General features: G+C 47.4%; 1 protein-coding gene across 1 annotated transcript; it reads right to left on the bottom strand.

The window, feature by feature from the left end:
* Nucleotides 1-274: 274 nt before the first annotated feature.
* rrp1 (ribosomal RNA processing 1) lies at nt 275-9,370 on the bottom strand. Its single transcript, XM_031733136.2, has 16 exons — nt 9,193-9,370; nt 8,710-8,792; nt 8,577-8,634; nt 8,047-8,132; nt 7,528-7,589; nt 7,320-7,449; nt 7,086-7,150; nt 6,789-6,985; nt 6,263-6,357; nt 5,985-6,082; nt 5,802-5,821; nt 5,573-5,701; nt 3,441-4,432; nt 3,201-3,368; nt 2,946-3,012; nt 275-607 (listed from the first exon to the last, which is right to left on the bottom strand). Exons 1-16 carry the CDS (start codon nt 9,308-9,310, stop codon nt 396-398), a joined length of 2,580 nt encoding a protein of 859 aa, XP_031588996.1. The 5' UTR covers nt 9,311-9,370; the 3' UTR covers nt 275-395.
* Between the last annotated feature and the right edge of the window lie 3,591 nt (nt 9,371-12,961).

The following is a 12,961-nucleotide window of genomic DNA, read 5'->3' as shown; positions in this document are numbered from 1 at the left end:
GTGGAAGGACCTGAAGGACAGATGTTTGACTCCAGCTGTTTCCTGGACTTTATTCACTCTAAGTCGTGCTGTTGCCTGTATGCCGAGCAGAGCCGAGAGCGGTCTGAGGTTAGTACGGCACACAGACATGATCGAACTTCACCAGGACTCGTGTTCATCCTCACACATCGGCTTTGTGTTTCACAGGATCAGATATGATCATGTCGAGTGATTGTTGCGCGAACCTTCCTGAACAGCTTTTTGTCCTTCGATCACACAGAGACGAGTCGCTTACTAAAAGTGGAAAAACTGAAGCGAGTAACTTTATTCGAGTCACTCAGATACAAACACAGATGCAAAGAACATAAAAATTCTCCAAAATAAATTTATTTCCTCATCAGTCCGTCACCAAAGGCTCAGAAAAAGTCCGAGGCCACCACTCGTCGTTTAGGTGTGCTCCGTGGGGTGCCGCCCTTCTTGTTGCCAGCTGGTGTCCTTTTCACGTTGGCGCTCAGCGGTGTGGGCGGAGCCTTCAACACGCCGAATTTGGGTTTCTGCTGCGGGTCAAAGGGAACTCGTGACGAGCCGTCAGGACTCACCAGCAGGCTGCGATCTGTCTTCCTGAACTCTGCACCAATCAGAGAAAACGTAAAATGACTCCAACAGGAACTCACTGAGAAACATCTGGTATTACAGATGTGATGAAGCACACAGACCCACAACATGTTAGAGCACAACACCATCAGGAGAGCAAACAACAGGTGCACAGGTGAGTGCTGCTGCTAGCCTCTGTTACTGAAACGTCTTTGAAGTGGATCCACCTTTGCTGGACTTCATCACACAATGAAAAAACACTCATATAATGTGAGAATGCAGTCAGACTGTTCATCAGAGAAAAGTGTGTGTGTGTGTGTGTGTGTGTGTGTGTGTGTGTGTGTGTGTGTGTGTGTGTGTGTGTGTGTGTGTGTGTGTGTGTATTATGTTGTGGATTTATATTTCATGTTGTATTTGCAGCACATTTTAAATGTTACAGATGTTGGCAGCTGTTGTGTTCGGGCCTCATGGTTAAAAACAGACATGGTAAAGAATATGATGATGATGATGATGATGATGATGATGATGATGATGATGATAATAATAATAACAACAATACTAATAAACAGTCTAGAGCCCTGCAGTGCCTCTAACCTTTTGCCACGGTTGCACTGCTGCGCCTAAAAAACAAAAGTTAGGCGCACCCAAATTTTTCAACCGCATCGCTTAACACCGCAGTTCTACATGTGCACTTTTTGGTTGGGGAAAATTGCTGTCCATACAGACACTATTGATTTGTAAATGATTAACTAACAATCTTGTGCTTGTGCTTAAAGTGCTTTGGCTCTCTTTGGCAATATTGTAGACAATGTTAAACTTAATCATCATCATCATCATCCTCTGACGACCTGTTTGCTGCTGCCTGCTGCTGAAAGGCAGTGGGGAGAGGGGACACTTGGGCAGTGCATTTATTGCAGCGTATAATGTGTTTTCTGGATACACTGCTGCTTTTTCAGCGTTCAGAGATTGATGGCTCCGTGTCAGAGCTGGTTATGAATTTCAGACAGATCAGACCTTAACTTAACAAAAACGTTATCAATAGTTCTTTTCATCTTTCCTCATTACCCACAGCTACATCCACTCTGTAGGGCCTAGGCTGCTCACTAGGGCTGGGCATCATCACTGATTTCTATAATACATTCGATTCAATTCAATTTAGCCTCAGACAGTCAGAAATATTATAATTCTGATCATTTATCAGTACCGACACTGTGAGACTTCATCAGAGGTGTGAGCATCACAGCAGATGCCTTTGTGTCAAAGTAACTGAGGATAAAACAGAAAAACATGAAGCAGATTTTCCTGGCCTGACTTTTTATAGCAGATAACCTTAAAAATATTCTACAATTTTGCATAATTTTAAAAAGTTTAAATTTCTTCAGTATTGAACAGCAGAAAAGAGTCTTTCCTGTCCGAGGACATTTAAGTAAAAACAAAAAAAGAGTGGCCGACAGCGCTGTAAACAACGGTAGACTGGTGGGTAATAAGCGAACGAATAATGCAGAAAACAGAGATTTGAGACAGGAAACAGTTCTTGAAGGAGAGAGAGCGAGAGAGAGAGAGAGAGAGAGAGAGCTGTGCATGAAGTTTTTATCGTGTAGGAAGCAAAACAGAAAAGTCAGAGGGAATTAATGACATTGATCAAATGTGAAGCGTAGTTTGGATCTTCTTTTGCTGCTGGTCTGTGAAATTTGGTTGGAGACACAAAACCTGCAGCTCAGAATCGAGCGCAAAAAAGACGTAAACACAAAGCGGACCCGACGCATCAGAATCGGTGAGCTGTCGGCTTTCAGCCCCGACGGCGTGTCCGTGTACGGGCCGTCGGGTGAGAAAGCCGAGAAAGACAAAGCTGATTCTGATGCGTCGGTCCGCTCTGTGTTTACGTCTTTGTGTGGAGTCTGTGTGCCGGCTCTCATTTGCTGTTTGGTGGTTGTTGAAATAGTTCTGTGAGCTTTAATCTGAGAATCTGGCGTTTCTGGCAAAACACATATTATATTATTATATATTATATTTAAAAGTCGATTCAGGATTTAAGGAATCGATATCGCTTTATTCAAGCTACTCACCTCTCTCTATCCACCTGCACTTTCAAACGTACACAAAGGACTACGGGACAACTACAGGACCACGGCCAATCACAGAGGTCCCGCCCCTGATTATCTCTGATTGGCTTAGACCATGATAGGGGCATAATGTGTGTCTGTTGTTGACCACACGGAGACTTTCAGAGTTTCGAAGACTTTTTTTTTTGCTACTCGAACAGTTGGTCGCACTGTAGAGCCCTGCATCGGGTGAGCTTCACAGACTGCACTCTGACATTAAGCTGAAAACACCTGTAATATTAGAACCATAACCTACGCTGAGTTTCTTACCGGCTGTTTTGTTGTTCTTGAGGCCAAAGGTCACCTTCTTGGAGTCCGACTTTGGCGTCTGAAGCTTCTGTGGAAAACGAATCAGGCAGCAGCAGGTGAAACCTCAGCAGTCACAGATCAACACGTCTGTGAAGTCTTTCATTATTCAGTGTGAACCACTTCCTGTCTGAGGGGTTGGAGGTCTGGGAGTGGCTCAGAGAGGAAGCGGCTGTGACATCACCGAACTGTTTCCTGTCTGAGGTTCTCTCTGCTCACCTTTCTGCTGGACGCCGGCGTGCTCGGGCTTCCCTTCGTCTTACAGAAGAGCGGTGTTGGCGCTTTGGCGTTGCTCTGAAACGTGATGAAGTCCGACTGTGACCCTCCGGCGCTCTTCCTCTTCTTCTTCTGTGGTGTTTTGTTGCTCAGGGGCGTGGCCACGTCATCCTGAAACAGAACATCAGGTTAGAAAGCGATCACCTCGCGGCTTCTCGCCCGCGCCACTCATCAGACACTCACGTTGGTGCGTCTGGGTTTCTTGGTGGCGGTCTCTTCTTCTGCTGTGATGCCGTTCATGGTCTGTAGCTCGTCGGCCTCGAACTCGAACACCACGGGGATCTTCCTCTTCTTCTTCGCGGGAGTTTCTCTGTCCGAGGACGCCACCGCGTCACCTGCCTCGCCCCCCACCTGCTTCTCAGCGGCCTCATGTGTCACGCTGTTCTTCTTCTTCTTCTTCTTCCCTGGTGTCGTCCTAGCCTCCTTTTGGCCCTCGTCCTCTTCTGGAGCTTCTTGCTGATCCTTCTTCTTCTTCTTCTTCTGTGGTGTTTCAGCAGCGGTCACGCCTGCGGTCATTTCCTCTTTTCCTTTTTTCTTTGTCTTCTTCTTGGCGAGCTGTGGCGCCTCAGCTGCCTGCTCTTCATCAGCTGGGATGCTCTTCTTCGCTGGTGTTAAAGCGTCACTTCCTGCTGCAGGTGTCTCATCCGACTCTGAGCTCCTCACGCTAAGCGGCGGCGCTGCTTCAGCAGCCATCTTCTTCTTCTTTTTAGCAGGAGTTGTAAAGTCGCTCTGAGGCGGCGGGGCGCTCACTTCTTCTCTTGATGCCTCACAGCTTCCTGTATCTGCCGTTACGCCCTTCTTCTCTGATATGAGAGCACGTGCAGACGAAACCTGCGGCTCTGTTGTGGGAGGAGTCTCTGTGCTTTTCTGTTTCTTCTTCTGTGGTTGGTCCCGGTGGTCAGGTGGCGGCGATGCCTCAGAGTGGAGCGTTCCTGACGGCGTCCGTCCTTCTTCTTGAGCTGTTTGCTTCTGTTCTGGCTGCCCTGTTGTTCCCTCAGCTTTCCTCCTCTTCCTCTTCTTCTTGGCAGGTGTCGCCATGTCGCTCTGAGGCGCTGCCAATTCTTCTCCGGATGCTTCACAGCGTCCTGTGCCGGCCTTCACGCCCTTCTTCCTCTTCTTTTTGTTTTCAGCGGTCACGTCTGCGGCGTCAGTGTCCTCCTCTGCCTCTTTCTCCCCTGAGGAAGCACAAACAGATCATCACTCACTGAAAATCATCCGTTATGTTTCACACCGACTTTCTTTTATGATCTAAACTCAGACCGCGAGCACGACAGCGCTCTGGTAGGGACCTCGAACCAAACAGGTTATCAGATGACATCACGCTGTGTTTAGGTCTGAGCTCCGCATGTTGGAGAGTTTGAGGAGCTGAGGCTCTGTGACTGACAGACCAGCTCAGTCTTTCTCCTCCACCCTCAGGGTGGGGCTCCCCAGCTACAACCAATCAGCAGGTTTCTGTTCACGTATCTGCTCATCGCAGACATGATGCTCACCTGTACCTGCATCGGCTGCAGGTACAGGTGAGCAGAGAGGACGGACTCCGAGGACTGAGTGTCCCTCGATTTTCTCTGGAAACAGAAACCTGCAGCTGAGCCTCGCTGAGACACTTTATTAAATTTGACATTAGCCAAAACAACTGGTCCACCGTCACCATGGAAACCAGGTGAACCTAAACTGGATTTAAAACTTAAAGACGTCTCCTGACTGGCTCGCTGGCTCAGGTTCAGCACTGGAATCATCTCTGCTCTTAGATCAGACTCCGCCTCTGAGGGACTGTCATACACGGGTGTCCAACATGTGGTCCGGGGACCAGAGCCAGCCCAGTGGACGTTTGTGTGAAACCTGAAGTGAAGCGACTGAAACCTGCCTGCTCAGCTAAAGCAAACGTGCACCTGTAAGGCGGAGGTCAGCTGACCACCTGCAGCACAGGTGCGGCTCGTCCTCTGTTCTATAAAGAAATCCTTCAAAACCGAAGCAAAAATCAAACAGCTGTTTTCACGTGTTTTTACATCTCAGCGTTGAGTCTACACAGAGACGTGGAAACATCAGCTGGTTTTACGGGTGCAGTCTAAACGAGCTCAGACTGACTCTGTGGCTGCTCACCTGAGGACAGGTGAACAGGTAATACTGCAACACAGTACTTGCAGAAAGTACATTAACAAAACATCGCATCACTTCCTTGTAAATCGTCGCTGGTCGCTCCCTCCTACGTTTAACCACAGCGCTGTGATGATAATGACTGAAACGCCTGATCATCAACGCTTCCCTCACCAGCGCCCCCTGCTGGACATTAAGCCGCACCTACTTCCTGCTCTCACCTTTCTTTGCTGCCGGCTCCTCCTCCTCCAGGTGACGTCTTCTCTTCTTCATCCTCTTCCTGCTGCCGAACATGTCGTCGTCCTCGTCTGTGGAGACCTCCTCCGGGTACTCGTCCTGAGGAAAGACACCTGACAGGAGGAGCAGACGGGGTCAAAGGTCAGAATCTAACTGTGTGTTTGGACGTGTGAGTGTGAAGAAAGGTGGAGGAGTAGTGATGGAGGTTCGTACCTTCACTCAGGTCCCGCAGTCTGAGGGTCAGCACCACCAAAGCAGGCAGAGAAGAAGAACACAGTTACTGTGAGACTGACCAGAGAACACCAACGAAGAAGAAAGCCTGCAGCTTTCTGCAAACATTCAACCCTGCAGGCTCCGCCCAGAACAACTGATGGAGCCGGCGGAGGCGGTACTCACGTCTTTATGATCTTGTAGAGTCGCTCTCTGTTGGCTGCTGGCACGCCGCTCCGACCGGAAACCTCCAACAGTTTGTCCGCCAGCGCAGAGTAATCAAACTACTCCGAGGGGGGGGTGGGGGTCAGACAGGAAGTAAAATCTCAGATAATCAGACTCATGTATCGCCAACATCACATGTCAATACTTTCATGTTTTAAAGTTCTGCTTCGTCACACAGCCTGACAACAGCGACTGATTTTACTCTAACAGCCTCCTGCAAAACCAGGGCCGGCCTTCACCTGCAGCACCGGCCCAACGTCTTCATCACGCGGTGAGTCCGAGTCCAGGTTCTCCAAGTGAAGGAACTCATCATCGTCATCATCATCTTTGTTTCCTGGAAGAATAAAAAGGACTATCAGCGACTTTAGAAAAGTTGAGCTCAGACAGAGAGGAGACCGCAGCCACCTCCTCCTCCTCGCCACGTTACACAGCTAACATGTTCTCGTGCAGCGGCGCCCTTGTTCGACCGCCTCCTCGTGTGGAGATGGTGTCACTGCCTCGGGCTTCGTTTACGTTATTTTAACACGTTTCTATAGAATCAGAAGAAAGTCACGCGCTGCCTTCAATCAGCTGACGCCGAAGAGGGGGACGTTAAAAATCAGGCAGTCCATGAAGGTACCGCGGAGCAGAGTTACCAGGGATCAGCATCAGTGCCTGACAGCAGCCACGGTGACACGGACACAGGTAAGCACACCTGTCACCTGCTTAACAAAGATCAGCACCAAACGCATGTCTGCACTTCCTGTTTCTCCTCCGCTCACTTACCGTTGAGCTGCTTCCTCCCTGCTTCCATCTTCATCGTCTTTTCCTCTCCTTCCTCCTCCTCGTCCCCTTCAGATGCCTGTCCCGAGTCCGAGTACTCAGACGCTCTCACCTCCTTCATCAGGTCATCGATGGCAAAGGGAGCCTGATCGATGATGGCGCTGAAGACGCTGCTGCAGATCCCACTGAGCAGAGTCCGACTGCGGGGGGGGAGGAGTTTGTTACAGACAGCAGATCCATCAGCTTCTTGCTTTAAAGGGAGCTGTTCACAGAAGCGAGCTGATTGGCTCATAGACTCACTCTTTGGTTCTCGCCGCGGTTCTGCAGAACGGCTCGATGAAGGTCAGGTTCTGATCGGCGGTGAGCTGCGGACAGGAAGCAGAGGTTATTCCCGCTGTTGCCGACTCACTGCACCCCCCTGTGGTCCACGGTGCCATTACTCCTGACAGCTCACAGGGGAGCAGGGGAGGTCAGAGGTCGTTTCTTTGTTTTAACAGTACGGTGAGTGATGTCACGTTGTGACCTGCGTGTTACCTCTGCCGCTCCCACGGCCGCCAGCTCAGTCAGGTAAAGGTCGAGGACGTGGAGCTGCAGGCCGCTCGGCGCCGCGGCGTCGCTCTGTAGCAGCTGAGCTGTCAGCAGCTCCAGGAACTGAGACACGGCGCTGAGGAGACAGGAAACAGTCACAGCCCGCAGAGCCACAGCAAACCAACCGGGGATCAAACCTGTGTCCGCTCCTTACCTGCTGTCCCAGCTCCGCCTCCTCAGCACCTCGAAGGTCTGCCTGAACACGAAGCGCACCAGCTGACAGAGAGAACGAGAGAGGGTGAGAGACCTCCAGTTAGACTGCAGGGAGACATTGGCTGCCTGAACACCTGTAAATCAGTCGCCGGTAGGAGTCACTGATTCGTCCAATCAGGAGCTAACACAGCACGGAGCGTGGGAATATCGGGAACGTGCGAGACTGCCGTCACTAACCATGGTCCCAACACTCAGGTGAGTCCAGGTGTCGTACCTGAGGATCAGCACGAAGCTTTAACGTGTTTACTTTATGTTACTTTGGTGGGTCACACGTGGTTGTTTCAGCGTTTTACATGAGTAAACACCTGACCAATCAGAGCACTGCATCGTCACACAGATGTTCATCAGAAGGTTGGCTCTCAGCGCCACGTTTGTTTACGCTTGTCATCACGGAGAACAGTGGCCGACAGCGACGTCACACCGGCCGCCGCCTCCTGATGAGTGAGCAGGTGAGACTCACCTGGAAGAACTTGTCCATCCTCAGCCGGTCGATGCCGGTCCACTCCCGCTTCATCGTCTGCAGGAAGCTCCGCAGGTACGACAGCTCTGCAGGACACACCTTCATCATCATCATCGCCTAGATCAGCGGTCCCCAACCTTTTTTGCCTCACGGCCCGGTTTATCCCCGACAATATTTTCACGGACCGGCCTTTAAGGTGTCGCGGATAAATACAACAAAATAAAACCAGTACCGGTACCGAAAAAAAGAAGATTTATTCATAACACACGTGAAAAAACCCAGGAAACCCGAGTTAGCGATAAAAACGATAACAAAATAACGCTGAAAACCAATAAAAACCCTGAAAACCATACATTTCACACTTGAGCCTCAACTCTCGCGGCCCGGTACCAAACGACTCACGGACCGGTACCGGTCCGAGGCCCGGGGGTTGGGGACCGCTGGCCTAGATCAAAGCAACATCAAGCAACAGAGCTGTGTGTGTGTGTGTGTGTGTAGAGGTGTGTGACTACAGGGGTGTGTGCGCTCACGCTGCTGGGTGGAGGTGAAGCTGTGGATCAGGGTGGAGATCTTCCTGGAGAGTTCCTCCTGAAACACAGCAGAACTTTAGAACCTCACAGGAGCTCACAGCATCATGTGACCCTGAGGAGGGGGCGGGGTTACCTGAAGCAGAGGCTTGTCCTGCATCCACAGACAGTAGAAGAGACCCTTCCACAGTTTGAGCAGCTCCTCACCTGAGAACTCACCTGGACACAGACACACATCATCATCCAGCTGCAGACACATCTGTGTGTACACCAACTCTCTCTCTCTCTCTCTCTCTCCCTGGCTACAACCAATCAGCATGTTTCTGTTCACATTTATGGAATATTCTGTGTTGTGTTGTTGTGTGAATATTGCACACCTGTACCTGCATCTCTCTCTCTCTGTCACACACACACACACACGCACGCACGCACGCGCACGCGCACGCACACACACTCTCTCTCTCTCTCTCACACACACACACACACACACACACACACACACACACACACACACACACACACACACACACACACACACGCTCTCTTACTCTCTGGCTGCCTCGCGCTGGCCTCACCTGGACACAGCCGTTAGCCTGTAGCTAACGCCGAGCTCGCTCACCTTTCTGTGACCTCAGGCTGACGTATTTCCGGAGCTTCTTCATGGCTCGGGTCCGGACGGGTTTCTCGTTGGAGGCTAACCTCTGCGCGAGCTGCACCTCTGCCTGCTGATCCGCCATCGTGCTCCTCTCTGACCGGCTCACGTGGACCCTCTGCTCTGCCGCTTCCCACGTTTCTATCTCCGGCGCGTGCTGATGACGTCAGACGCGTTGCGTGTCCTCTCCTTTTGTATCAACGTTATTACAACCAGAGCAGATGAAACGTTTTTAGCTTTTTTCTGTCTGCGCTAAAAACTAGAATAAAAAACAAAAGTAAAATAATAAAAACAATAAAAACATCAGCGGACTCTGGATCATTTTACAGTCCTCAACAACTGTAAAACAATGAAAAGTAAAATAAAAGTACATAAATAAAAACACATAAACATAATACCAAATTAAAACAACAATAATAATAATAATAAAACGCAAACAAAAACAGGGGCGAATCCACACAAGGGTGGCATGGGGCGGCATGTGCTCACCCTAAAATAATCTCTTGCCACCCCTAATGCCGCCCTAGTTTTGCATATGACAGTGTTTTTTATTAAAATAAGATAAGCCACGCTGAGTCTCAGCTGGTGTTGAAAGTTCGGACTTCAAATTATACATCAGTTTTTAAATTTTAATGGCAGGCCACTAAATCCAGTTATGATAAAAAAGAATATATATAAGGTGGTGTATGCTGTACAGTGCAGCGAGGAATGCCCAGACCTCTACATTGGAGAGACCAAACAGCCACTTCACAAGCGCATGGCACAACATAGAAGAGCCACCTCCACAGGACAAGACTCAGCAGTCCATCTGCATCTTAAGGATAAAGGTCACTCTTTCGAGGATGCCAATGTTCACATTTTGGACAGAGAGGACAGATGGTTTGAAAGAGGAGTGAAAGAGGCCATCTATGTCCACTGTGAACGACCATCTTTGAACAGAGGTGGCGGTTTACGACACCAACTGTCTGCCATCTATAATCCAGTTTTGAGTTCCCTCCCCAGACGCCTTAACGCCCACTCACATCCTGGGCCATCTGACCTCAGGAAATCACATGACAAGGTGGGGCCAGGTTTCACAATGAGCTCACCCGAAACCCTGGCTGATTAGGTCCCACACCCGCTTTCACACCTTGGCCCATGTGATTAGAGGATCACCAGGGGGTCCTTTGTCCCTCTTTGGGGGGAAACTCCCACTGGGTTTAAATCTGGGACTCTCGGCCATTTGACCTTAGAACTGAAGAAGCTTCTCGGATGAGAGGTGAAACGTCTTCAAGCAACTTAAAGAAGTCCAGACGCTTTTCTTTGCAAACTCCTTTGAATATATATAAGCCTTCTTTTTTCTTTATACTGTCGTCACGGTTTTTAATAAAAGCGTTTTTCAAGGACAGCACGAAAACAGTAAAGAAAGAAAAAAAAAGCCACCTCTTTCCTATTGGTGGAAAGTTTTGGGAGTGAGACAGAGCGAGCGAGCGAAAGAGAGGGATTTGAGATGTGAGAGATTTGTGACGTTTAGCGTGTAGTTAGTGTGTTGTGTAGTCATTGTTTAGTGTGTCAGTGAGGGCACTAATGAACGTCACAAAGGCAGATTACAGTGTAAACACTGTCTCCAGGTGGAAAACCGCAGCAGTGATACACCTCCTGCTGTCAGGCCTGCAGGTTTATCCCTGTGCTGTTCTCCTCTGCAGGGACAATTTCTTTCTTTTTGTCTTTTTTTTTTACAGCACAAATAATTTGTGGGGCTTGTTATTGTGACACCTGATTGTTCTCTCATTTTAGTTACAGTAGTATTTTAAAATGGTTGTACAAAATAAAATAAAGAAAACACCAGCTGCATCGGCTGCATGTTTAATTAATAGTTGTATATAACTTTATTGTTTACAAAATTTGTGCATAAGCTTTCAAAATTTACAATTTATATTTGCATTTCAAGTTATGAAAATAATTTACTAAACATGTCTGTGGTTTATATAGTAAAAAAAACTACTACTAGGATTTTATGTTTTTGTGTGATTTCAGATCAGTTGTGTTGCTACAGGATGTCAATGAAAAAATAACTGTAAATTCAGACACGGGAGGTTGAGCCGAAGAGAATGACACCAAACAAGGCAAGGAAAACATAATTAAACAATTTGAAGGTGAAATACAAAAGTAAAATCAAAAGCAGTCAACAATGGCCAGTTATATTTTGGACCTCAGAGGGTTAACCCAACAAATCATTAAAAATTAGGTTTAAATTTTTGTTCATGATGTTGCAGATTTCTCACATTTTGTGTAAATTTAAGCACATAACAATTTGATTTTTTTCTAACAAAAAAAAAACAGTGAAACTTAATTTAGACTGTGTGTGTAAATGAACCGCCGCATGTTGTGTAGCTTTCTGGATTTTATACTTATTGGGCTACAAATTTATTGATCATACAGGCTATACAGTGCATAAGATCAACATTCACGTGTTTTATGTAACTGAGATATTTAATTATGTGGGCTACAGACAATAATTAGGTTATAGACTATATTTATATAAAACGTGTATGCTTACTGCATTTGAATTATTTTAACCACATGTAACATCTGCATATGTGGGGTTTTTAAAAGAAGGCTTTCATTTTGCCACCCTAAGAAAATTTCTCTAGATCCGCCCAGTGAAGGGAAACCTGTGGTGTGGTTGAAGGAAGGTCCAGCCACAGAATGTTCAATTTCAGAAAGCGTTCAGATACGTTTCCACGTTAGTTAGTTGAGCAGAGACTCACAGAGGAGCTTCAGGTCTCACGGAGATGAATCCTGCAGGTCAAATACAGGGACGAACCACCAGGGGGCAGCAGCACGCTGACACATGCATGAACAAAAGACACGACACTGACAACAACAGGAAGCATCAGCAAGACTGGAAATAGAAACTGTCAACTGAAGATTGATATTTAAATACTGTAAATTAAAAAGAACAAGTACTAAAACATCAACACAGGCAAAACATATGTAAACATAAACTTGTGTAAGCTCTGTGACCTTTGAACTTGTGAGAGCATCGTGATGCAGAATAAATGCCTTAATTTGAATGTTTCCGTTTTTATTCCCTTTTCCTCTCTCTCTCTTGTCGCTCACTCTGCTCTTTGGTTTCTTTTCTATCACTGCGTCGATCACCTGTTTCCTTACCCATCCACAAACAACGCTCTCTATTTCTACTTGCTCACTCTGCACGATCACGCACACACATGTGGTTAAAGGCAACACATTTACAACAGCCTCACAGCGCACACAGATATAGGACACACACACTCAGACGTGTGCACACTTGCTCATATTAATTATTATGCACACACATATAGAGACAAGGAGCTTCTCGCCGCGCATTTTTCTTCTTTTTATTTACAAACAAATGATGTGTTTCCATTTTCCTCACTGTCTAAGCGAGACACACAGCGTACATCATTAGTTATACACACACATCTATGGGCGCACTAAGGTTTGTTACATGGAATGTAAATGGAGCTGGCTCCAGAGAAAAAAGGTTAAAAATATTTAACCAACTTAAAAACCTACAGGCAGATGTTGTTTTATTACAAGAGCCTCACAGGCCTGTCACAGGTTTGAATGAACTTAAAACACCTGAGTTTCCTAACGTGTTCTCAGCTTGTTATAATTCTAGACAAAGAGGAGTAGCAATTTTAATACATAAAAATATTAATTTCACAATATTCGACACAGTTATAGATCCAGAGGGCAGATTCCTAATCGT

This window comes from Oreochromis aureus, linkage group 16 (assembly GCF_013358895.1).
Source record: "Oreochromis aureus strain Israel breed Guangdong linkage group 16, ZZ_aureus, whole genome shotgun sequence".
NCBI lineage: Eukaryota > Metazoa > Chordata > Actinopteri > Cichliformes > Cichlidae > Oreochromis > Oreochromis aureus.
Note: the sequence above shows the minus strand (reverse complement) of the source record. Positions and strands in the feature narration are given on the sequence as shown.

Coding starts and splice junctions, on each gene's coding strand:
- rrp1 (XM_031733136.2), bottom strand. CDS start 9,310: ATGGCGGATCAGCAGGCAGAGGTGCAGCTCGCGCAGAGGTTAGCCTCC. Junction 3,369..3,440: donor AGAAACCCAGACGCACCAAC/GTGAGTGTCTGA, acceptor GTTCTGTTTCAG/GATGACGTGGCCACGCCCCT. Junction 608..2,945: donor CAAGAACAACAAAACAGCCG/GTAAGAAACTCA, acceptor TGATTGGTGCAG/AGTTCAGGAAGACAGATCGC.